At 44.1% G+C, this 27,084-nt stretch overlaps 1 protein-coding gene and 1 long non-coding RNA gene across 4 annotated transcripts in view; one reads left to right on the top strand and one right to left on the bottom strand.

Annotated features, from left to right (window-relative positions):
• The window catches only part of LOC119861605 (vascular endothelial growth factor receptor kdr-like), a 189,393-nt gene that overhangs the window by 114,246 nt on the left and 48,063 nt on the right, over window positions 1-27,084 (bottom strand). For 2 of the 3 annotated variants that reach the window (XM_043492084.1, XM_038416926.2), the window contains exons 2-3: window positions 15,236-15,332; window positions 10,082-10,305 (exon numbers count right to left, since the gene is read on the bottom strand). In XM_043492084.1, coding sequence (XP_043348019.1) covers window positions 10,082-10,305; window positions 15,236-15,332 — 321 coding nt within the window. Of the gene's footprint in view, window positions 1-10,081; window positions 10,306-15,235; window positions 15,333-25,065; window positions 25,070-27,084 lie in introns of all 3 variants that reach the window. The other variant, XM_043492085.1, reaches the window with a different exon arrangement.
• Window positions 163-10,088, top strand: LOC119861606. The gene is made up of 3 exons (XR_006274106.1): window positions 163-764; window positions 3,709-7,706; window positions 8,788-10,088. It is a non-coding gene; the product is annotated as an uncharacterized LOC119861606 (long non-coding RNA).

Raw genomic sequence — 27,084 nt, 5'->3', positions numbered from 1 at the left:
TGTAGCAGGGTGACTACCCCGCTCCTGCCCTGCAGGGGTTAAAGTAGCCCGGGAGAAGGCTGTGATGGGAAAAGCAGACTGATTGGGAAAGCAGCCACAGCTGTGGCCAGCTTAATCAGAGTCCAGCAGGCCCTTATAAGAGGGCTGTGGGCCAGAAGCAAAGACAGACACTCTCTCTAGCTTCCTAGAGAGAGAAGGACTGCTCTGTCTAGGAAGTAAAGAAGGGTTGGTAGGGTGGAGCAGGGCTGGGGAAGGGCAGAGGGAGCTGAGGTGCTCCAGTTGAGCAAACCCCCAGGCTGCAGGCCTAGTTAAGGACCACACAAAAAGTACTAGCAGGGTATCTGAAGTGGAGCAGTGCTGGAGAAGGGCAGAGGGAGCTGGGGAGCTCCAGCCTTGCAAAGCTGCAGGCCTAGTGAAAGGGTCCTGGGGCTTCAGAGGGGCAGCCCAGAGATGGGCAGATGCAGCTGGTCCAACTCCCCTTGCTGATGATGAGTGGTTCGTAGACTGCAGTCTGCCCCAGGGAGTGGGGACTAGATGGAGACTGGCAGTGGCCAATGAGGCAAGGTGGGGGTAGAGGGTTGGGGGATCCCATGGGTGGGGAGACTTAGATTGTGGGTTACTGCTGGGGCAGAACCCTGACAAGGAGAGCACTCTGGTCTGGGAGGGACACAGGGGGCCAGTGGCAGGCAAGACACCAGCCTGCAGAGGGTGCTCCTGGCTGGAAGAGCTAATTCCCAGGATTACTGACAGGAGGCACCACACTGGTGAGTTGTCGCTCTGTGGCAAGGATCTTAAAACAAAGATTTTACTGTAGGCTGTAAAACTTGTTACACATGCAGAAAGACGAGAGCTGCAGAATGTTAGTGACTTATCAGCTGTTGCTGTAGCCCCAAGGCGAGGGAAAGGCCCCTTCTCTTGGGTCCCGCAGACTGGCTGTCTAGCTCTACAGGTCAGTGGAAGTTTGCAGGAAGCTGCCGTCAGGGCAGGGTGTTACTGTTTACCCAACATAGCTCAAGCTCCAAGCAGGAACATACTGCTTCCCTAGCTCTTCTATTTGTGTAATGGGCAGGATAGCTCAGGGGAAGAGGGCCTGGTGTCCAGCTGCAGTCACAGAGCCAGGCATAGGCGTCAAGTATGCTGCAGACAAAAGAAATTAAAAGATCAAGTGCCTACTAGACCCTTGTTTCTTTTAGACAGAAAAGCCGCTAATGTTTAAACTTTTATTATGTCTAGTAAAAGATTAATTGTTTGAGATGATCTTAGGGAGGGTCCCTTTTGACTCAGCTGTAGAATAGCAACTGCCAAGCCAGGGACCAAAATGTTCTCATCCCAGTTCAAGCCTCTACTCTGACTGTACGCACAGTGCAAACACAGCAAGGCCACAGCCCAGATGTGGGGCTCTTCTGTCCACTGATTACATCTGTTCTATTGTCTAGTTCAGTGTTGTAGCCATTTTGGTCCCAGGATATGAGGGACAAGGTGGGTGAGGGAATATCTGTTATAGGACCAACTTCTGTTGGTGGAAGGGACAAGATTTTGAGCTTCATGGAGCTCTTCCTCAGGTCTGGGGAAGGTAACCCAGGAGCTCAAGGTAAATACAAGATGGGACAGACTCTTGAGCATAAGAGGCTCACATGTTGTAGGAGAGAACTTAAAATGAAGTCTGTAGTAGGCAGCAGGATATGTTACAAATTGTTGTAATGATCAATAAAACTACTGTCTCTATTAAGTCCATGGCTTTTAGTGTCCAGTAGACTTATCAATTTAAGTTCCCAGGCTTGTCTTTTGAAGGTGTTGTGCTGGCTTCCTTCAAGGACTGAGGGATCAGATATGGAGTGATCGCTTTGGGGAAAGTGTTCACTCGTGGGTGAGGGGGGTGTTATTTCTGTGTGAAATTTGAGTGTGTGGTGATTGTCTGGTTTCATCCACATAGTTGACGTCAGGGCATTTGAAGCACTGTTGAGGTGCACCATATGTTATGATAGGCATATGTAGGACCCATGGATCTTGAAGGTATGTTGCAGGGGGTGTTGATCATCATAGCAGTGGAGACATGTCTACAAGTTTTGCATCTGTTCTGGCAGGGTCTGGTGCCACTTTGAGTTGATGTGACCTGGTGGGGAGCTTGGTGAGGCTGGGCATTGAAGGCCAGAAGGGGGGGGGTGAGGGATTCAGGAAAGATTTCTTTCAGGAGGTGGTCCCCATCAAGTGTGGGTTGTAATTGTTTGTGGCGTGTGGATGCCAGTGTGGGATGGTAGGTGACAGCTAGGGGTATGTGGTCAGTGGTGTGGTGTTTTCCCCCTCCCCCCCATTGAAGTAGGTTCTCTCTGTGTTTTATGGCTCCTTGCAACAACATGTAACACACACTGCAGCCCCCTACCCTCTTTTATCCTATGACTGCAGAGGTGTTAATTGCCCACTTTAATTGCCCACTTCAGTTTAAGTGGCTTCCAACAACATGTATCAACTCCTTATGTTTAACAATCTGTCCCACCTTCTGTTTAGCTTGGGCACTCTGGTTACCTTCCCCTGACCTGAGGAAGAGCTCTGTGAAACTTGAAAGCTTTTCCCTTCCAATACAAAATATTACCTCCTCACTCATCTTGACTCTAGTTGGGTGGCATCTGCAGCCTGGGTTAATGTCTTCTGTGGACTAGGCTATAGTAAGCTTATTTTCACTGGATACCTAAACCAGAATTTGAAATCCTTTTTCCCCAGAAGGCTCAGAGCCCATTCCTGGCAAGCTGCTGAAGCCAGTGGGACTTGAAAGCAGGCAGCATCACACAGCAAGAGCTCAGCATCTTGCAGAATCAGGTCCCTTGCAAACCAGTGTCTCATACGGTCCCCAGGAGTCGAGAACTGAAGGCCCTATGGTTTCAGAACTTCCTCAGAGGCTCACAAAGGGTTTCTTGTAATATTTTCAGTATTTTGTTTCTGGTATGGTTGCATGTACCATGAGAACAGTTTGTTTTGTGATGCCTGTATCGTATTTAAAGGCAAGGGGATAACACCACCTCTGAGGTAGATCAATGTAGTTAGGTTGACAGTGTCTGTGTCGACACTGTTGCTTATATTGATTGTTGCTGCCTTTCAGAAGCTGTCCCACAATGCCTCACACTGACAGTTAAATTGGTGCAAGGATGGGCACAGTAAACAAAGGAGTGTAGTGTGGACATGCAAAAGTTATTTACATACTGTGGTGACTGTGATGTAACTCAGGTTGACATATTTTGTGGTGTAGACAGATCCTTAAATTTGTAGTTCTTACGAAATGTGTGAAAGCTCCCTCTAATATAGAAGGGTGTTTTTACAGTACCACTTGGCCTGGAACATCATCAGTCAGAATTTGTCTCCCAAGTTGGCAGCAGCCTGAGTAATTGCTAATTATGGCACAGCTAGATAAGGAAATGGGGGAGGAGATGTTTGGTTTTGGGTGTCACTTAGATATTTTATCACTGAGGAGGACAGGATCATATCCTCCTGCAGTTCAGGCAACTGCAGTCACTGACTTAGTGGCAGTAACTCATGCTGTGCTGTCTTGTCATAGCTTACACACTAACTCAACCTGAGAGTCTCTTAGTATCTGAGAGACTTCAGAAATGAAAGTGCTCTCCTCCTTCTTGGATCTGGACAGTAACGATCCCATGCCTGGAAAGATCATTTTGATGGCCTGCAGCAAAATCTAAGCTACATTCTCCTTCTGCGCAGGTCTAATTCTCACTAGAACATGCCTGCCAAACTCTTCCATCACTGTGTGAGAACCAGCTACTTATCTGCTTGGCTCAGTGCTGAGTGAACAGGGAGCACTAGCCTATCTCGGCTGGCTGAGTGTCTGGCAGAAAAGTGCAGCTGTCTCCAAGATCAACAAAACCAAAGAAACCCAACCCGCCGGCCTCCAACCGCTGTTCTCATTGGTAGTCTCCACTGCAAAGCAAGCCAAAGTCAGTCCTGTCACCCTCGTCCTGTGTGTTTGCATCTCGCATGCAGATTATCACTGCAAGCTGCCAAGAGAATTGGGGAGGGCAGAAATCCGCTTCAAAGAATGTCAGAACGAAAGATGAGTTAATGTGAGTGGTGCTTTCATGCTCTCCCATCATCTCCAGCCATCTTTCAGTGAGGAAGAATTGAGGGAGGGGGTTTCCTGTACCAGAACTGAAAGCATGTTACATTTGGCATATAAAGAAGAGACGAGGGTAGATTTGATCTGTTGCTTGGTCCAGTGTTTATACCCACCCCCTCCTCCCACGGTTTGTCTCAGTGGGGAATTGCTCTTGTGACTGACTGGGCATTTCTTGCTGTTCCAGCTCATCAGCAGCAGCAGTGAGATGTGTGCTTTGGCAGTCTGCAGTCCTGGCTGAGTGTTTCCTTTCTGGCTGGCTCAGGGGGAAGGAGAGGAAAAGGGAAACTTTAGATGTTCTCTAGGAGGCTTTTTGCAAAAAGGACTGAGCATTTCACAGTGTGAAGCCAGCGGTGGTGGTGTGATGGGTCCAGTGAGGTTGGAGCCTCGAGGCAAGCTGGACAACTGGGATGCTGGGCTTTCTAAAATACCTGACCAAGTCTGAGAGAAGGAAGCCGCTTAGAACTCAGCTGGTGCCTCGTGAAATGATCTGGAAAAGAACTAGAGGCACATTTGCTAAAGTGGGAGTGCAAATGGACAAAGGAGATGGTAAAAATGACAAGGCCACATACAGATTCTCTCCATCACTTCCCCATCCTTTTTGATCAGCTTAAAAAATCAAAGGCTGATTTTTCTACCTGCCAGCCCTAAAAAGCTTGTGCTCGTGTCTGGAAGCCTTGCTGGGCTCGTTCTGGCTCATGGATTATCAGTGCAGCTGATCAAATGACGTTTTGTGAATTATATTAGCTGTGCTTTTCCTCTGTCCTGCTCCCAAGCTCCCTTTCAGTGTCTTAATTATTCATATGAATTTATTGAGTAGTTGGAATGAACAATTTTCTGTCAGTGGGTTGTTCGCAAATGGGTTTGCGGCAGTGAGTTGCTGCTCACAATGAGTCACTGATTTCCTAGACACATTGATTTTGGTCCCTGATTGGATGCCTGATCCTTTTTAATAGGATAATGAAAGCTGCTGTTCAGCACAATTGCCCTAGTTCCCACAAGAAGACTGGTGTAGTCACATGTAGAGCTGTCATGGTCTAAAACAGGGGTCTCAAACTCAAATGACCATGAGGGCCACATAAGAACTAGTACATTGGCCTGAGGGCCACAACACTGACCCCACCCCCCCACTGCCCCCAGGGTGTGGCAGGGGGTTGAGGTGCAGGAGGGGTGTGGGGTGCTGCAGGAGGGATTTGGGAGAGGTGGGCTCTGCCCCCATGCCACTCCGCTCTGGGAAGCAGCTGGGACCTGGGGGGAGGGAGGGCATAGGAGTCTGTGTTGGCCTGGCTGTGCCTCCAGGCACTGCCCCCCACAGCTCCCATTGGCTGGGAACAAGGAACCATGGCCACTGGGAGCTTTGGGGAAGGTACCTGGCACATCCAGAGCAACACAGACCCCTACATCCCCTCTCCCCCAGGTTCTGGCCGCTGCCTGGAGTGGCACAGGGGCAAGGCAGGCAGGCGAGGAGCCTGCCCTGCCCTGGTGTGTGCCAGGCCAGAGCCGCTCTAGGTAAATGGCAGGGAGGCCACAGGGAGCTGGTGGGCTGCAGAAAATAACCCCATGGGCTGTGTGTTTGAGACACCTGGTTTAAAACCCCATGTACCTGAATGGTCGCAAAGAGCCACAAAGAGATGCTAATCTAGACTATACTGGTCTAAGCTCTGATCTACACACAGCTTTTGTCCTAATTTAACTATTTCAGGTATGTGTATGATTCCCCCCAATAATTAAATCAGTACTGTGCACACAGTTATCCTAGAATAGCATTTATTGGAATAAGCTATACTAATCATCTTTATACTGCATCCACACTATGGGTTGTATTGCTTTATTCACTGTATTAGCCTAGTTAAAAGCAGTGTGGTGTTTTTGTTTTGTTTTTTTTTTTGGCGTGGACAAGACTCAAATGGCAATTTAGAGTTTGAATGAACGATCCCAAACAGATGGGCAACAGACTATATTCAGGCTGATTTCAAAGGGTGTCCTTAAGTTTGGGATAAACATAAATTTCTCATTGGGGGCAGCATGACTTAGTGGAATAAGGATGGGACTCCTGGATTCTATTCTAGGCTCTGATAGTGTGACCTTGGGTAACTTCCCTGACCTCTCTGCATCTCAATGTCTGCATCTGCAGTGCCACTGAATCATGTTAAAACAGTTGCTATATTCCATGCCAGAGGCTGCCCTTTGCCTCTAGGTTGTGTAACATTTGTAAAAGTGCTTAGAGACCCTGTCATGATGCAAGACCCAATATTAGTCATAGGGATGTCACAAAGCACCGAATAGTTACATTCTAACCCTTTGTTAACTTTTAGTTCCAGCAGAAGTTGTGGCATGTGACAGGAGTTTTCTATTTATTAGTCCTGCTAATTTTGCAGCTGCAGCTTGAAGCACAAAAGGCATCAAGCAATTGTCCAGAATCAAGATTCCAAGCCACCCCATCCAGCTGACAGTTGATGCCACTTTGAGAGACCAGGCACTAGGTTTGATCCAACTGCCACCAGGTCCTGTACAATCTGACTGATGTGCAAAGGTCAAGGCTCAATTGCAATGGGAGGTGGGAGGGCTGCTAAATGCCAGATTCTCACAGCGATGTGAAACTCCACCAGGGAGGCTGTAAAAACAGATGCAAGCACAGGAAATAATAGCCAATAAGCAGGACTTCCAAGACAATCATGTTCTCATTTTGGTGTCAAGCAGCAGACCAGGAATGAGGGGAAAAAATCCCATTCCCCTTGCTCTTTGGTGGTAATGGCTTTGTAATCTCAGCAGAACCTCCAGCCCCTAGGGTTTGTCTGAAAGTTCTCACCCTACCTGGCTCAGCCCCACAAGCATCCATGCTGCACACTACGCAGAGCTGATCCTTCTGAACTCAGTGTGCCCCATCTGTATGGCAGTAACAGGAAGCTTCATTCCTTTACTTTGAAGTAAGTGACGTTTTTCTAAATGTACATACTGGTGCCCAGATACCGCAGGGATGATTGCCTAAGAAATATACATTCTACTAAAGATGAGGAAGAGGATCCATGGGGGTGTCTGAACTATACAACAGAGGGCCTTACTGATCATACACTTTCTTGGCCCAACAGCTAGCCTGCCAAGACAGGTAGATACTTCCAGAAGAAACAAAGTGTGTGTCTTCAGGTGGCCCATATGCAGAGGTATGTAAAACCAGCTAGTTTGCTGGGGGCTTGACCCTGCCCCCAGCCTGTCAGGCCATGCCCTAGAGGGCACCAGTGGTTGTTAGCTGAGCTACTTTTCATGAGTTCTCTTCTGCACCAGATGGGAATCCCACTCCACACTGATACCATAGGGCCTGAAGAAGAGACTATCAACACCCTTTCCTTGCCTCGCTAGTGCATCTATGTAACATAGGGCATGAATTGTCCCATATATTTTACTTTACTTCACTTCATTTCCTTTTCATAGCGCAGGTGGATTTCAGATGAGAATGGAGAGGAACCATGACCCAGGTGAATTAAAACTGACAGCAAGAAGATTGTTGTATCCAAATCACTGAAAACCAACTAGCATTGACTTCATAGGGGTGCCAGGACAGCCAGTTTCAGCAGAGCGAGAGGCCATCCTGGTGTGTTGATTGCTTCCATTGTAGGCAGGGTTTTATAGCCTTAAATCTCTTCGCAAGGAAAGAGCTCAGGAGGTCCCACAAGACTTTCTGCTTGTGCTTCTGTCAAAGCATTTCACATTAAATGTGCTCCCTGTAAGCCAGTGAGGGCACTGAGTCAGGACAGGGCATCGAGTTTCCAATGAAGTGCTTCCTGCAGTTCAGCTATTGGGTTGGGTCAATACAGGTGCAGACATCTGAGTAATGTGTAATCGGAAAAGGAAACAGGTCTGCACATGAATCGGTGCAGATAAATTTCAGGGCATAGGCTAGCAAGGAAATAGAATTCCTGACTGAGCTGGAAGGGAAATACAAAGGGAAAAAGAAAATGGATGCAGGAACTAACAAGTAACACTGGAAGCTAAATTCCAAGAGAAGGAGGGACTTATTGGGAAGGAAGATTAAAGGTGGAAGATATCTATTTTAGTACAGAGGAGAGGAAAATTATCCAAATGAATCAAGCAGTTGTATACCAAATGGTTGAGCAATTGGGTTTTGATGTGTCTGCATATTGTAACCTCTTTGGACTGGGAATCATGCATTTTGGGACTTTGGGGTTTCATGAGAGTTGGAAACAATGCAAGAATAATAGAGGTGGGCAGCTAATGCAAAATATTTTCTGTGAATGTTCTCTTGAATTTTTAATTGAACTTGCTTCAGCCATGTTCATGTCCTTTTACCTTCATTTTCCATGAACATTCAGGCAACCAAGCTTTACTGGCAAATGTTCTTGGAGAATGAATCTGTCTTCTGCATGAATCTTTGTGGGAACTAAATAAGTTAGTCTGTGCAAGTATTTGCATCAGTTCTTACCCATGTAAGGTACAAATATAATACCATAACTTATCTGACTAATCACAGCAAGCAACTCTATTTGAATCTGGAATATCTAAGATCTGTAGACTAAAGTGAAGAATGGAATAAGTCTGAGGAACTCATGATCTTCTTGTGGATATTGCACAAGCAGAAAAAGGCTAAATTAAATGAACACTTCATTTTGAATTATTCACTTCACCATAGAGAAGAACATTGTTTTCTGTTGCAGAGTCTGCATGCAGTTGCAGCTGAATCCACAAAGATACTGACCAACTGGAGGGAGTTCAGAGAAGACCAAAGATGAGCAGCAGGCTGAAAGGAATGGCTTTTGAGAATGGGGTGGGAGGCATGACCTCTGTAAGAAACACACTGGAGTTTACAGCCAAGACATCCTGGCTGCAATCAAGGAATATCCTGCTGCAGCCTTGGGGCTGTGCTAGATAAATAGGAGAAAGAAGGAAGGGGAGGGGATTAGAGGCTTTGCTACAGATTGCAGGCCCTAGCACACTCACCTGACCTTGGCCCTAGAGACTTCTGATTTTTTCAGACTGTAAATAGGTTTCTGTGAAACCTTATGAGCCTTCCTGGATGCCAAAAGGGAGAGCCTGCCTGCCTCCTAGAATAATAGAACTAGGAACCCTGTTGTCTGGGTTTGTTTTGGAGGCCCTCTTAAATGGGACACTTTTGGTTGGTTTTTTTTTTTGGCCTTTTACTTAAATCCCAACTGAGAGCTTCATAGCTACACTGGTATAACCTTACTTGGCATATGTCTACACTGGAGGTAGGAGTCAATTCCCAGCATGGGTAGATAGACTTGTACTAGTGGGGCTTGAGCTAGCATGCTCAAAATAGCAATGTAGATGCTGCTGTACCAGTGGAGACTGAGGCTAGCCACCCAAACTCTGACCCAGGGAGTCAGGTGTGTCTATTGGGGCATGGAGGCTCACTCCTAGCTGCAGTATAGACATACCCAAGTGATGCCTAATTGGGGTGGAGGGCCAATTTGTCTACAAATGATCTCCTGGGGGTAAATACCTAGGAGGGAGAATTATTTCAGGTGGTTTAAGGGGGTTTCAGTGGGAACAGCAGGATGAAATTAAAGGAAATATTTTGGTTGAGTGTTAGGAAAAACTTCCTGCCAGTGAGCTGCACAGGGTGTGGACTAGTCTCTCAAAGGGAGCAGTGAAATGGGGGGTAAAAAAAATTACATCAGTTGGGACACATAAAACTAGACTGGACAATGCACTAATCCATCTAGGGATTAGACTAGGTAGGTCTCTTCCATCTCTAATGTCTGATCCTGTGAAACCAGGAGGAATGAAAGTAAAAACAGTCAATAAAACCTCTTTAGAATATTGTTTCTATTTGCTGTGATGGTGAGTGAAAGGGTCAGGAGAGCTGTTAATGTAACTGAATTGGTTTGCCTGTCCATAATTAGCAGGGGTGTGTCCAACAATTGAATATTAGCTGACACTGCCAATGTGGTAAAGTAGAGAGAAGATCTAGAAGGATAAAGCTCTTACCTGTAACGAACACGTACATCTTGGCCATGAGGTCCTTGTTAGAAAGGAGGTGATTATAAACACAGGTGAAGTAACCTGTATCGCTGGCTATGGTTTTGTTGATTGTGAGCCTGCTGCAGATCTGCTGGACATCGTCTGAACACTGGTGCTCAGATATGTGCCATCTGTGTGGCATGTCTTTGTGTGGTTCATTTCCCCATAGCCAGGTCAAGGAGGCTGCTCCCCTGTCAACACAACACAAAATACAGATTCTGTGACAGCCTCGGGCATAATGAGTGGAATAATCTACATTTCTTAGGCCAGGTTTTCTGTGGCCAATGTATGCAATTCCAATTTTCATAAACGTGCCATGTGGTGAGGAATGATAACGCTGTTTGTGATGTATTTTATGAGCTGTTAGCTTTTTCCAGCACCTTGAGGGAGCTAAGGCTTATGATGGAATTACCCTGTCCCCCTCCCTGTGGCACAGGACATTTCCTGAGAGAAGCAATAGCAAATGCAAGACCATTTCCTGCAGGCTGGAGGGACAATGTAACTTTTCATTTTGAAGGAACAATGTGAACATGAGCTCATCTTGAAGTGGCTACATTTATTGCTATGAAAGCTTTAGAAGGCATCAGATACCTCTGTAAACTTCTCCTGAGTTAGGCTCTCTGCACATTTTACCAGTTACAGAAAAGATATGTTAACTTAACACTGGGGGTAAAGAAGGGAGAGAAGACCATTCACGTAACTCCACACCCCACTTTTTTTTTTAAATAGCAGTGACTGCATCTTGATTTTTGTGGAGTGTCTGGAAGTAGTTGGATTTCAGATCTTGTAATATATGCTTGCATAAGATACAGTATTTCTATTTGGCCCTTCCCTGATCTTGGAACACAGGAGTTACCACAGCCTGGCAGATATACCATCTCTTCCATCTAATGTAGTGTCCTGTCTCTGATGCCCAATACATCCCACATTCTGCACTTAAATATCTAGGGCTATTGGGCCAGATTCAATGTGTGTTTCCATTGATTTTTTTTTTTTTTTTGTCAAATATAAAGGGAAGGGTAAACACCTTTTAAAATCTCTCCTGGACAGAGGAAAAACCTTTTAACCTGTAAAGGGTTAAGAAGCTAGGATAACCTCGCTGGCACCTGATGATCTCCAATGAGGAGACAAGATGCTTTCAAAAGCTGGGGGGAGGGAAAAACAAAGCACCTCTCTCTTAGTAAGTAATCTAGCTAGAGATGCATTGGATTCTGATTTCTTTAAATGGCTGAGAAAAATAAGCTGTGCTGAATGGAATGGATATTCCTGTTTTTGTGTCTTTTTGTAACTTAAGGTTTTGCCTAGAGGGATTCTCGATGTTTTGAATCTAATTACCCTGTAAGGTATTTACCAACCTGATTTTACAGAGGTGATTCTTTTTTACTTTTTTCTTTTAAGAAACTGAATGCTTTTTCATTGATTTTAAGATCCAAGGGTTTGGATCTGTGCTCACCTATGCAAATTGGGGAAGATTTTTATCAAACCTTCCCCAAAAAAGGGGGGTGCAAGGTTTTGGGAGGATTTTAGGTGGGGGGGATGTTTCCAAAGGAACTCTTTCTAAATTATATCCTGGTTAGATGTTTGGTGGCAATGAAAATCCAAGGGCAAAAGGTAAAGTAGTTTGTATCTTGAGGAAGTTTTAACCTAAACTGCTAAAAAAGCTTAGGAGGTTTTCATGCAGGTCCCCGCATCTGTACCCTAGAGTTCAGAGTGAGGAAGGAACCTTGACAGACTTCAACTAGCTTTGGATCAGGTCCGTAATACAGTCCTGTTGCATAGGATGTTTAGAAGCGCACAGCTGCAGGGAGAAATCCTGGCGGCATTGTGTCTCAAGGAGGCATTCCAGGAGCTGTGGAGGAGCAAAGGCCAGAGTGGCCCCTGCTACAGGATGCATGAGAGCAGTTCTGTTTGATCAGCGTGGAGAGGGAGGAGTCATGGACCAAACCTTTTCCAGACTCCTGTGGAGAAGCTAGGGTCAGTGTTAGTGCTAGTTTGAAGCAGTTCTTTCTCCATGGGTGCAAGGACAGGATGGGGAGCTCTTTGTGCCTTTCCCCTCTCCTGGATGACTGCACCAGGCAAGACACAGTCTGGCCTTTAATTTTAAAAGGACACTGTGCTCACACTATCCTTACTCGGTGGACTTCTGTTGACTTCAGAGGGACTGAGTAATGACCTGGCTTTTCCTTACTGTGAGTAGCAATGGAGGGAAAACTCCAGTCAGGGCATATCCGTTCAATGCAAAGGCACATGTGCTCCAAGTATTACTACATCCTGCTGTGAGTTGGTGTTAGTGAGTTGCTCTACAATCTTCCTCTCCGGGTCTGGGTCAGTCGCCTCATCTATGTGTAATGGGTGCCACAAGGGAGTGTGTGTCTGCCAGCAAAGTCCTGTTGCTCCTTAATACAAACATCCTCTTGGCTCTCAACTCCATCTGTCCTTTGTTTCTTTCCTGAAGATGATGGAGTTGGGCTGAAATCTGGAGGCTATTCCCAGCATGTGGGTAAAGGAGAGTGCTGGGTAAACGTGTAGCTATCCTCTCTGAGGGCAACCTCACCCCCATCAGTGGATGTGCTGCACTGCACCACAGAGATGCTGAAACCCTAGCCTCATCCATCATACCAGCTTCCTGTATTTAAATGCAGAGAGGAAAGAGGCAAGGCAGACTTATTGTCCCACCTTTTAGGGGATGGTTCAAACCAAGGGCTTTTTTTCCTGTGGAGAAATTCTCCATCCCCACCCGTTCTTCCCAGGCTCATATCAGAACAATCACCCTTAGCAAAGGAGGGCCTCCTAGCAATGCCTGTCATTGCTCTGCCTCAAGGGGAACTGCAGAGCAACATGTGGTGCTCTGTCCCCTTATCAGCTGCACTCACTACATTACACTGTCACTGGGGCACGTTTCCAATCCAATGGCGGAAGAGTAGAGTAATGCCTCCAAGGCTTAGAGGCAGCCCGGTTTAATGGTTGGAGCATGAGCCTAGGAGGCAGGAGACTTGTGTTCTAATCTGGGTTTAGTGCTGATAATGGGGGCAGTGAAAGGACCCACATAGAACAGAGGGAATTTCACTCTGCTCTCTCACTTCTGACATCTATTGTGCAAATCTTGCTTCTCTATTTTGCCACAATCCAAACCATCCCAGCTCCCTTTAACGATAGGATGACTTGTTTTAGGCCAGTTCTTTAAACAGGGTTGTGTGTGCGCAAGACATGACGCTAGGCTAATTTACACCTGCTGAGGACATGGTTAAGGCACATAAATCATGGGCAGAAGTTCCAGCTTTTGTACCTAGCTGTGGCAGAGACTGGTTGCTTTACCTTAGAAAGGTAACTTAACTTCTCTGTGCCTTGGTTTTCCCCAGGGGGAGATGGAGAATTGCACTTTTCTACACGCAGGGGTGCCAAGAGGACTTATGACTTAGTGGCTCTAAGGTAGTTTGAGCTCATAGAGGCACTACAGAAGTGAAAAGTACGTTATTTATTCATTCATTCATCCGACAATACATGGATGAGGTGATACTCAAATTTAAAGAGCAACCAATTTAGAAAAACAAAACTGAAAACTCACCTCTTTAATTAGCACCCAGGCATCTTGTAGAATTCATATCCACATAACACCATGAAAAGAAATAATGCAGCTGGATATTAAAGGACAGTTTAAACTTTACAGTCAGTGTCCACAGCTTGTCAAGCTAAAAATACTATCATAAGGTTGTTTTGACCTCACAAGCCCATGCCAGCTGCAGGTATCAGGAAAGAATCTCCTTGAACTGTATAACTATTGGACAAGTTAGTGAATATTTGATGGGGGGGGTGAGTGGATTTGCCAGAAGAAAGGGCAATACTGATTTAAATGAACTGATTGGGACAAAATCAGAGGTGACAAATCAGTGTAAATAACAAATTAGTAAATCAATGAAGTGGTAGAATAAATCTAAGCTAGTGTCATTTACATGCTGAAGGAGCGAGTGTGGGTTGGTGGCTGGCAAAACAACCAACAGGATGTGTCAGGTGTTAAGTGTGTGTGTGTGTGTGTGTGTGAATTACTGTTTGTAAGCAGGGGTGTCTTTTTGTTGTGTGTTGGTACAGCACTTAGCACAATGGTCTATGATTGGACTCCTAGGTGCTACAGCAATACTAAATAATTGTACATGACTTGCTTTAATGTCAACCTTCTCACATGCTTGTGCCAGGCTTTTAAATCTTCTCACCCTTCTGGTGGTTATTTTTGCTACAAGTCTGTCGTCCTGTTGTGTAAATCACATTCACAATTACTTACCCTGATTTATACCACCCTCTCTGGGGCCTATCGTCTCATCCAGCAGGGCTAACCTTATGTTTTCACAAAGCTGAAAATTCCCCAACTCCCTGTGTATTTACTACTCCGGTCATCTGCCAATTGACTGCAAGAGAACACTTTACAACCCAGATTTGCCAAGGCTGATCTTCCCATGAATGCAAGTTTTGATCCCAAATTTGGCATTTCCCTGCAGGTTTTACACAGTGTGTCAATGGGTGAAAAGTCTCCATAATTTATGACCAACCGTCTGTGTTTTATGAGGCCTGGCTATCTTTGAGTTAAAGGATATGATGTATCCAAACAGGATGGGTCTTTAAATGTACCTATGCTGGTTGCTGTTTATTTAATTGTCATCTTATAGGCTAGACAGCATTTGGGGTCAGTCTGTGTACGCAGAGAGGGCTGATTACCGATTTGTGGTCAACAAGTCTGTCACTTATTTATACATACAGAGTGAAAATAGAGAATTTGCTCACAGCAGAACTGAACCTTAGCTAGGCAAATCCTTACCCAAAAATCCTCAGTATCTAAATATGAGTTTTGTCTCCTGATATGATCCATCACTTACTTCCATGGACTTCAGTGGGAGTTTGACTGTGCCCATTTCGCAACATAGAGGGTCCTATTGATCTGAAGAAGTTCTCTCCCCTCCATTCTATTAGACTAAATATGATTCTACTCCACATGAAAATGCATGTCAGGGAAAAATATAGCAAAAGCTCCCCAGCTGTGGCTGAGGAGTACCCTTTTGATCCTGGGGTATTTTTGTGCCCAGGCAGCAAATACATAACAGGAAAATCTGACACTGCTGGGGCAAACCTCACCTGCATGTTATGGTGAAGAAATCTCCTGCATTGATTACAATTTGATCTTCTGTAATGCTTAACTCTGGTTTCAGTAGCATTTCTTCCAGAGCAAGACCTGAGCCAAAATAAGGGAGAAAATACACAGTTAGGAATGTTTTCTAGGGAATACATTTATTAGAACAGACAATTGAATATGAGATGAGGGATGGCTTTCTGTAGTTCATATCTTTGGGGCCAAATTCTTCTTTCACTAAACTCATGTAACTCCATTGTAGCCAGGGGCTACATGAGGTTAAGTGAGAATGGAATTTGGCCCTTTTCCTTTCCAATGTTTATAATGTCTTCTCTAATGTCTGAAAATAACATTTCTTTCCTCACTTCTGTTTCATCTACAGGTGGACCTACCCTATGTTACTCCCATTTTAGGCTAGACTAAGTCTATTCATTTCCATTACACTGACATAAAAGTGGAGTGCATGAGGCCCTCAGTGAATAATTCAAGTTGCTGCATGAGACAATACATTTTAAGTGTATGGTTTCCTTTAATGAATGACATACATGGGGAAAATTTCTGGGGAGCAACTACCTTCCCTTTATAAGTCTGCAATATCCAGCATATTAAAAAACACCACCACCACAATGACAAAACCTGCAATATTCCTGAGTAATAGCCACAAATATGGCAGTGACACTTGCTTTGTTTGGGGGCATTATTGTTGCAGAGTACAGCACTGTTTCATAAGGCAAATTTACAGCCGTGTTTGTGGTCCTAACACCAATGTCAGTCTGTCATATGGCTGGTGTGCAAAACTCTCTCCATAGGGCAGTCATCAGCTTTTACTGGATGCTATCCTGACCATCAAATTCCCTAGGGCTCTCTAATAACTGGCAGTGAGGATGCTAAGAGTATGTCTTATTTTTCCCCCTGTGACAAAGTTCTTCCTCTACCTTGGTGTATCTTGCGCTTATTGGTGGATTTGCTCGCCTCGGAGAATCATGGCAGCCCTCAGTTTGGCCGTTTTTGTGAACCCACAGTCCAGATCAACTCCTCCTGTTTCTGACCAGGAGCTGGGAGGTTTGGGGGAACCTGGGTCTGCCCTCTACTCCGGGTTTCAGCCCAGAGCCCTGTGGAATGCCGCTGTCTAGAGTGCCTCCTGGAACAGCTGTGCGACAGCTACAACTCCCTGGGCCACTTCCCCATGGCCTCCTCCCAACACCTTCTTTATCCTCACCATAGGACCTTCCTCCTGGTGTCTGATAATGCTTGTACACCTCAGTCCTCCAACAGTCCGCATTCTCACTCTCAGCTCCTAGTGCCTCTTTCTCCCAGCTCCTCACACGCACACCACAAACTCAAGTGAGTTCCTTTTTAAACTCAGGTGCCCTGATTAGCCTGCCTTAATTGATTCTAGCAGCTTTCTGATTGGCTGCAGGTGTTCTAATCAGCCTGTCCATCTTAATTGTTTCCAGAAGGTTCCTGATTGTTCTGAAACCTTCCCTGTTACCTTACATAGGGAAAAGGGACCTACTTACCCTGGTGCTAATATATCTGCCTTCTATCACTCTCCTGTAGCCATCTGGCCCGACGCTGTCACACCCCTCAGTATTAGTAAATCATACTTAGCATTTTTCAAAGGTAGATCTCAAAGCAGTTTACACAGAATGGTTAACATGTTATCCTGGTTTTACAGATGGGGAAATGGAGGCACAGAAAGGTGAAGTGACTTTGCCATGGTTACATAGTGAGTCACTGGCAGAGCACAGAGAAAAACCCATGTTTGCTGATGCCCACAATGGTGCCCTCTGTCCATTGTGCACTGCTGCTCCTCTCTTTGGCAGAATTTGCCATTCGATTGAACTCTTAAAATAATCCTGCCAACTGATTTCAAGGTCCAAAGGTTAGATTTTGTTTTAAAAGGGTTTTATGAGATCTCGCCTAGATTGAAATGTATGTATTCATGGTAGAGTTCAATAAATGTAAACATCACCCTCCTCTGCTATGAAGCCAAACACAGCTGCAGAAAGTGAAACTGACAAGAAACAAAAGTGAAACTGGCCAGAGCAGTTGTCTTGCCCACACTGAGGGAAGAGTAATCAGAACAACCACAAATAAGCTTCGATTTGTTTCTCATTTTCCAGAGCTATGACATTAAAGTCTTATGTTTTTTTCCCTGTATGCACTTCAAATCTTCATCTTCTCCCGCACATTGAACTTGTTAAGCCAGAAATCCTTAGCTTGACTTATAACAAAGGCATTTTATTCAGCAGTGTAGTGATGTTAACATATTGAACAAAAAGAAACAGAGCTTTGAGATGGATGAAAAAGTGCTTTCCCTCCTGCCACTCCCAAATTTCTCTTTTAAAAATTTAATGTGAAATGGTCTCAGCACTGCATGTTCCTTCCGCGAAAAGTGACTCACTCCTATGTACAGCAGTCTGGCTTCTTTCATGAGCTATTCAAATTCCCGTCAGAAACTCAGTAGAGGCTAGCTAATACCTGAGAGCTCCAGCCTTCTAAAAACATTGCTTTCTAAAGACAGCTCCACTCAAAAACATTTTGCGAGAAACCCTCAGCAGGTGCTACCAACTCTCTTCCTGAACTGCAAGCTCTCTCTCAGATGAGACATTAAACCAAGGTCTTGACCACTTGTCATCATTAGAGATCCCATGGCACATGTTGTATGATGACTGATATTATATAAGCTCCAGTGTCCTAGCCAAATTCCAGATTTTGCATTCTATCCTGTAGTTTCAATTTCACTTATTCTTCACTTTTTTGTTTGAAAATTGTTACAGCAGGTGATGTCATGGTTGCACAATAACTGCTGGGTTTCTAACATGTCCTTTGCATAACCACACCCATCTATGTAACTTGGCACCTATTGTTACAAATCTACTTTTCAGCTACTTCAGTTCCTCTAAGACAACACATTTATTTTTTCAATAACAACCGGTCCTGTAACAACCTGGCAGTGGCCAGTAGGTTTGGAAATATTTTTCAGTTTGTCATTTAATTAGCCAACTGAGCTTTATTTGAGTCCTGTGTGTATCTAGCTGGTTTTCTCAGGATATAGCCACTAACATGACTTGGGCTAGCTACATGGTGCTACTTGGCTTTGGCAAGTTGGCAATACTGAGTATGTAACCAACTGACTGCGACCCAACATCGTCGTGACCGACAGGAAAAGAAGAAGATCCTTATGGTGGATGTCAGGGTGCCATTCGAACACAGGTCACTGGCCTTTCAGAAGGCCTGAGCTCGTAAGGTGTTGAAATACACCCCCCTGGTCGACACCCTGAGAGCCCAGGGCTACGAGGTCCAGATCCACGCCCTGATCGTGGGAGCCCTGGGCACATGGAACCCTCACAACGAGCCGGTGCTGAGAGTGTGCGGAGTCGGTTGATGCTACACCCAGCTCATGAGATAGCTCATGGTGTCCTACACCATCAGGTGGTCAAGAGATATAGACCCAGAACACATCATGGGACACCATCAATACCAGGTCAAGTAATCGAGACTGCTGGTCAAGGAAATAACCCACTTCCTTCCTTCCCTGACGAACCAATGGACGCACCCCACCCATGTCCTTATTCACTACACCAATACTGACTTGGACTCTTAATACATTCTATGGGTTGTGTACCTGAGATCACTTATCCACTGATGTTTTAAAAACTCCCGTGCCCCAATCTGGGTCTATGCTAGATATGTACTATGTATGTATCTTGTGAACCTTGTAATTGATACTTTTAATCCCTCATAACCCAAGCCTGACCCCAGATGTACAATACCTTCCCTCTTAACTTCTGTAAATTTGACTTTAAACATTAACTTTAAGAAAATTTTTAATTCTTCACCTGGTCCCTCTGGTTCCTGCAGGGCTAACATGGGACTTAAGTGGTGCATTATGCTGGCTTTGTGCACAGGACTGAATTTCATCTTTAATGAGTGAATGCAGCATTGTTGCACTGGCTATGTAGTGCAATACCATCAGCACGTTCTTGGCTGGCACTCACTGATTAGATCTGAGCTGCTGCTGTTACTGGTGAGCAAGGCAGTTGTGAGGTTTTCATAATAATAGAAAATGTTTTTGCAAAAGACAAATGTGTTTTTCAATTACAGTGTTTATGTGGCTGAGCTACCTCTTTCACGGAGTTTGTTTTGGCTTCAGGAAGCCAAAGAACAGAATAAACAAATTTCAATGCTTTTCTCCCCCATGCAGAGGGGGAAAATCCTTACCACACACACAGTTCATGACTGCAGCCAGGGAACAGGACGGGTATTATAAACACAGCATGTGCCTTCTCCTATTTGCCAAAGCCGTATTAGAGAGTGGACAGAAAAAAAAATCAAAGGTGAAATGAAGAGGGTGGACCAGTGGGAAAACTGAAGCTGCATTGAATTAGAATCACTAGATGCTGAAACTGACAAGGTGACCCCTCATGAATTTTACATCCCTCCTGCAGTCCCACCAGGGCCTGACTTTTCTTCCACTTTCCAGATCATTGCCCTGTTGGCCAAGAGATCATTTTTCTTGGAGGCTGGGGGCTGCCACAGGACCTGGTGGGAAACAAGAATGGGAGTCGCCCTATTTTAATATTTGATTTATTTATTTGGAGAGGCTCAGGGGGTTGAGAAGCCAGTGGAATTATGAAAGTAACTTCCAGCAGAGAGTGGCAGGGCAAATAAACTAAGTCATACTTAACAAAACATACCTGAACTTCCCTCCCCAAATACTGCATCCTAATATGTATTTAGTTAGGGCTGGATTCTGGCACCCGTATTCACACTGAACAATACCATCAATAGGATAGCTTGTGGCAAGAAGCTCAGCTCGAGGACGGGTGGCAGAACTGAGCCCTTAGTGGTGAGATATGCAGTTCTTACTCTCCCTGGTGAGCACTTACTCACAGGAGCAGGGCCACTGATGTCAGGGTTGAGCAATCTAGCCTCAAAAGTCCTGTCAGATCAAAGTTAAAGTCAATGTTTGCTTTCATATGAAGAAGCTTTTAAAAGTCCTTGGAAGCTTGTCCAGTGCACTGCTTATTTATTTACTGCAACATGGAGAATTCTATTGCTGCCTTGCTCAGTGTATTCAGGTGAGCTATTTAGATTTTATGGCTTTATCAATAAATCTCTCAGCATTTACCAAAAAGCTTTTTTTAATCCCGTGCACATTCAATCAAAATGTCAACCAGACACTTACAGAACCTCCCTTAAAAGACTCCATTGTAACTCCCACAGGCCTCAATTCTACAACCCAATTTGATAGGGCAGATTGTCCCTGGACCTGGACAGGGTCCTGCTGAAGTCAATGGCTTCTGCCCACCCAGCTCAGATTGCAGAATCCAGGCCTAGAATAACTTTCTCCTTTTCCCCAGTACATAATTCTTGTTCTTCTCTTAGTAGTGCAAGGGTCATGACATTCATAACAAGTGTTCTTGCCAACCACCTCATTACCAGAGCAAACCTACAATGAAGAGGAGGCAGGAAACCCGTCTCCACTTTGCAGTACAATACATAAAAGCAACAGGAAACTCATATCAGCACTGGTAACTGCTCCTGCCATCTTATTGGTGGGTACACAGTACAGAGGGGAACTGCAGTGAAGTTAATACAGCCTGTATTCATTGCTCTGCAGGGTTTGGGTGGGGAAGTGGGTGGCTGGCCTGGTCCCCTCTTACTCCCACCCCTTGCACAGATCCCTGGGGTCTGGGATGGGAGGGAGGAGCCAATACTGCGGAATTGGCTGGCCCCCATCCCCTTCTGCACAGGGAGGGCCACATCTGTGTACAGCATTCCCTCTGCATGCAGATCTGAGGGGAGGTGATTGGGGCCCTAGGTAATTTAGTCCAGGCTCAGCACTTAAAAGAAAAAGGCTTTACCATCTTAGCATAATAATGATTTATTTGTATTACAGTAGCATGTGGGTGTGGTCAGGTCCATTATGTTAGGTGTTGTATAGGCATAGAGTAACAGACAGCCCCAGCCCCGAACAGCTTACAGTCCAAGGCATTGTCTCCAACTCTCATGATTAATCACAAGTCTCAGGATATTTGGTATTTTTTCCTAAAGCCCCACTCCCTGGAGTCAGGTGATTTGGTAAACATCTCATTAAAAAAGTCAGTTTCTTGATCTCATGGTTGAAAAGATAAATAAAAAGAACTCAACATTTATCATTAATTTTTAAATCTCATGGGTTTTGATCACTTGGATTGGCAAAACAGACACATGGTGGGGAGGAGAGATACAGGCACAAACAGGGGATGTGACTGTGCCTAAAATCTTACAGCTGATCGACTGTAGAGCCAGGAACAGAACCCAGCTTTCTCCTGGCTCCCAGCCAGTACCCTCGCCACTGCATCATGTTGTTTCTAAGAACTGTTTCCAGGGAGTTTTTTAAAACATTTCTCTGTGATGTTGAAAACACAACCACAACCACATTATGCAAGTGCCTGGAAACCAAGCTGAGTCAAATGCAAAAGGTAATCCAATAACTGTAAAAGGAAGAAAATTATGTCCAAAATTCTTTCACTTGTTATAATCCAAGGTATCATTTGTTGTACAGGTCAAGTCAATTTTTAAATTATGATTTTAAGCATCATCTGTGCAGTGTAACTGCACAAACCCCTAGGTAGCAGTCTTGAAAGGAATACCGTAAATGCTTGGAGAGATTGAATATGTACATCTATAGTGACAAATAATGTCAATATGAAATCTGATTAAAAGATCCATATGTCCATTCTGGTGGTGAGATATAATAGAAGTGTAGGCTGCTGTTCGACTTCCAGTCCAAGCTGTTGTACTATTGGTTGAAACTATAGTAAAGAACAAAATTGTCAGACACATAGATGAACATAATTTGTTGGGGAAAAGTCAGCATGGTTTTTGTAAAGGGATATCATGCCTCACCAATCTACTAGAATTCTTTGAGGGGATCAACAAGCATGTGGACAAGGTAGATCCAGTGGATTTCCAGAAAACCTTTGATGAGGTCCCTCACCAAAGGCTCGTAAGCAAAGTAAACTGTCATGGGATAAGAGGGAAGGTCCTCTTATGGACTGGTAACTTGTTAAAAGATAGGAAACAAAGGGTAGGTATAAATGGTCGTTTTTCAGAATGGAGAGAGGTAAGTAGTGGTGTCCTCCAGGGGTCTGTACTGGGATCAGTCCTATTCAAAATATTCATAAATGATCTGCAAAATTTGCAGATGATACAAAACTACTCAAGATAGTTAAGTCCCAGGCAGACTGCAAAGAACTACAAAAGGATTTCTCCAAACTAGGTGACTGGGGAACAAAATGGCAGATGAAATTCCATGTTGATAAATGCAAAGTAATGCACATTGAAAAACATAATCCCAACTATACATATAAAATGATTGGGTCTAAATTAGCTGTTACCACTCAAGAAAGCAATCTTGGAGTTACTGTTGACAATTGTCTGAAAACATCCACTCAGTGCGCAGACGCAGTCAAAAAAGTAAACAGAATGTTGGGAATCATAAAGAAAGGGATAGATAATAAGACAGAAAATATCATATTGCCTCTATATAAATCCATGGTATGCCCACATCTTGAATACTGCATGCAGATGTGGTCACCCCATTTAAAAAAAAATATTGGAATTGGAAAAGGTTCAGAGAAGGGCAACAAAAATGATTAGGGGTCTGGAACTGTTACCATATGAGGAGAGAATAATAAGACTGGGACTTTTCATCTTGGAAAAGAGATGACTAAGGGGGGATATGATAGAGGTTTATAAAATCATGACTGGTGTGGAGAAAGTAAATAAGGAAGTGTTACTTACTTCTTTTCATAATGGAAGAACTAGGGTCACCAAATGAAATTAATAGGTAGCAGGTTTAAAACAAACAAAAGGAAGTACTCTTTCACATAACACACCGTCAACCTGTGGAACTCTTTGCCAGAGGACGTTGTGAAGGCCAAGACTATAACAGGATTCAAAACTGAACTAGATAAATTCATGGAGGATAGATCCATCAATGGCTATTAACCAGGATGGGCAGGGATGGTGTCCCTAGCCTCTATTTCCCTGAAGGTGGGAATGGGTGACAGGGGATGGATCACTTGATGATTACCTGTTCTGTTCATTCCCTCTGGGGCACCTGGCATTGGCCACTGTTGGAAGACAGGATACTCGGCTAGATGGACCTTTGGTCTGATCCATTATGCCTGTTCTTATGTTCTTATCAACATTTTATGTAATTCAGCACAAGGAAGAAAGGAAAAGTGAGCCATGACATAAAAGATGGTCTAACACCTGCATCAGATGACAAAGAATAATTAATAATCAGACAGGAGGCTGCTCTCTTAACAGCTACATAAAGCATTTTAGGACTAAGACCCTGAATCTGCGAAGACTCATGCACACAAATAGCTTTATGCACATGTTTGAACTCCATAGTCTATCCATGTGTAAAATTGCGCTCATATGTATGTCTTTGTAGAATTAAAAGCCCTATGAAATATAAGGTCCCACTAGAAATCACTGAAAATCAGATAGTTTCAAAGTTGATTTAAGGGGAAAATATATATTCTTAATGTTTTCTTTTAATTTAATTATTGATAAGAGTTTGGGTTTTTATTTTTTAACACTAAGACATTTTATCCTAAAGTGACTTGATCCTTTTATCCAAATTAGAAAGTATGTCTCAAAGTTAAAGTGTAGACTAGAAATGTGGCTGGGCTCTGAAAAGTGACTGTGAAAACAAGATCATGGGGCTGTAAAAATAACATCCTGGGTTCTGGCTTGAGTGTCATCACCAGTAGATAAAGATCCTGTAGTTCGAGCATGGTGAGGCATAGAATGGCAGCAGTTCTACTGGCGATGCAAGAGACAGAATAGATGGCAGCTCAGTCTCCTATAGCTGTTTTGCCTCAGCAAGGCTAACTGGAGTAAAAAGCAATATACTGTATTTTTATCAGCAAAGTCAGCAAATCTGATTCTGAGAAAGCTCCTCTGATGTGTAATAAGGTGTTATTTTTACAAGGGTATTTTAATGATCAAAATTACACCAAAGGAGACCCTACTCTCACTTGAGTGAGGAAGCTCTACTATTCAGTGAATAGTTGGGTGCATGAAGACTGAACATCCATAATCGTTTGTGGATTTAGGTTCAAGGTTACCATTCATAGGAGGGCAAGAAACAGCTGTGCTACCAGCTCTTGTGATTTTATCACGAGTCTCACAATATTTACTATGTTTTATTAAATCCCCAGCTCCTGAAGCCATGTGATCATGAAGGAATCTCAGCTTTTTTCTTTCTTTCTTTCTTTCTTTTTTTTTTTAAGTAAGTTTCTCTAGCCCTTGTGGTAATGGGGAAAGATTGAAAAATACCAGAAGGTAAATAAAGACCCCTCATCCTAATTTTTAAAATCTTATTATTTATGCCAATCTCATGATTTTGGGGGGATGATTTTTGAATGTTTGGGATTGGCAATACTAGAATCAGATACTAACATATAATAGGGTGAGATGCCTCATCTTCTCCATTCAGAACACATAGTTTCCACAACTAAATAATACTATTACTGTTGCTTTGACCTCATCTGCAAGACAGGAGGGATGGTGTTGTGGTTAAGGACCTGGACTGTAACTCAAGAGATGAAATCATAAGAATGGCCCTACTGGGTCAGACCAATGGTCCACCTAGCCCAGTCTCCGACTGTGGTCAGTGCCAGAGCTTCACAGGCAGTGCACTGAACAGGGCAAATCTGGAGATTTGGGTTTAATTCTTGACTCTGGTATAGACTTCCTAGGTGACCTTGGGCAAATCACTTCATCTCTCTGTGCTTCAATCCTGCCTCTGTATACTGGGGACAACCTTGCTCAATTTGCCTGCCCAGTCTGTTTAGCTTTCAAGCTGTCTTTTTCTATGTATATGCAGAGTGTTCAGTGCAATGGGGCTCTTTAGGTGCTGCTGTAATACAAATAACAGAAGCAATATTAATTTGTGTGCACATTGCCCTGCTGAACAACTCTGTCTGTTAAAGATTTCTCAGCATAGAATTCAAAGCTTCTGATAAAGACAATATTATAGTGGGAATGTCATAGGAGTTAGAGGAGGTATGGTTTAGACAGTGACTTATCTCAGATCTTCACCAGTATAATAAATGCCCTGCATGCCTGGTGCTGACATCCACACCCTTCTGCATGCTGCCTAAACCATGCTTATCATCAATCACCTGATTCTTCAATGCTGGGAAAAAAACTCAAAGGTGATGTGAAAATAAAATACAGGCCCGGAAAACAAAACTCCTTCAAGAAGTGAGAGCCGGTCAATAGCAACCTGCCAAACCATCAGAGCAGGCAGGAGAAGTTTCAAACGCACGTGTTCCTCAGTTCCAAATGTGGAACAGTCACATTTTTAAACAGAAGCCCAGTATCAAGCATACAGAGGCAAGGCAGCTACTTAGTGGCCTCCAAATATAGGGCTTGGCTGTAAAAGAAAACCCCTAAGGAAGATCGCTGATAAGCCTTTCTCTGTAAATGCCATAAAGGCCGTGGAGATGGGCCTTTGAACCATAGCAACGGATGTTACCCGTGTTAACCTGTATGCCCTCACGGCCATCTGGCTCGTCAGCACCGCCAACGCTGTTGGTAGAGCTCTGCGCTCATTATCATTTGACCGTTGATCCACCTGCCCTCTTTCTTGCTCCCTGGGAAAATCAGGACTGATGTAGTATCCTGAAGCTGGGTGCTGACAAGTAGGTAGGTTTCTGTACCTCTTTCTGGGAGAACCTCCCTGTGAACTCGGTTTGACAGTAGAAGGGAATGTCATTGTGGCCACATTAGAAAAGGCCCATGATTAAACACGATTTAAACATGATTCTACACACCATAGATTAAATGACAGGCTGCTGCTGAATGTTTCAGGTATGAAGAGAAACAACAGACTGGCAGATGAATTTTATGTTTCAGGTACCTAATATCCTGCTGATTTCAGGGCTATGATTTCAGGGATGAGGGCTGCTCACCAAGTTCAGCTGGAGACTAGCTACAAAGAGATAAAGTACCTGACAGATTGTGTAAGGTGACAAGCAGGCAAACCACCAGCAGTGGATAGTTTCTGTTTTGTCACATAAAATATGAAGCCACATTTCCAGTGAGTTCACACTACACTTACTAGAAAGAAGATTTTGCAAACACAGGCCTATTGTGGATTTTAAAGCCACACCTGATCTATGTGGTGAATTTTCACAGGTGCTGAGTACCTACAGCTCAATGGGCATCAGTTGGATGCTACACAGTTTATAGAGCACTTTGAAACTTTTTTTGAGTTGAAAGGCATTGTACAAATAGAAGCAATGTATCTTTCTCTAAGAAGTCGTGTTGATATGATTATTTATATAACAGGAGTGCCCATAGACCCCAGCCAACATCTGTGCCCCATTGAGCTAGATTCTGTATGTACACAAAACAAACAGCCCTTGCCCTGGACAGCTTACAATTTAAATAGACAAGAGGTGGGGAAAATGGATACAACATACAGGCAGCTGATCAGCAATTAAGGGATTAATTGATTGAACTGTTCCAAGTCAAGCTGGGAGACTCTGGCAGAGCCAGGACTCAGACCCAGGTTTCCTGAGTCCAATTACTTGTCCAATTACATGAGACCATTCTTCCCTGCACTGAAGCTAAACAACTTGGTAGAAAGATTGGTCAACATTTAAATTTTTTAAACCTTTAGGTTTTGTGGGGTTTTTTTAGGGGAAATGTATAAGACAGAACACAGAGAGCCACATATTCATGGAAACTTCTGTGAGTGTAGAAGAGTGTGTGTGAACAGAGCATTGGCAAAACTGCCCAAAGTTACAGATCCAGTTCCGAGAAAAGGTTAACG

This window comes from Dermochelys coriacea, chromosome 9, assembly GCF_009764565.3.
Source record: "Dermochelys coriacea isolate rDerCor1 chromosome 9, rDerCor1.pri.v4, whole genome shotgun sequence".
Classification (NCBI taxonomy): domain Eukaryota; kingdom Metazoa; phylum Chordata; order Testudines; family Dermochelyidae; genus Dermochelys; species Dermochelys coriacea.
Note: the sequence above shows the minus strand (reverse complement) of the source record. Positions and strands in the feature narration are given on the sequence as shown.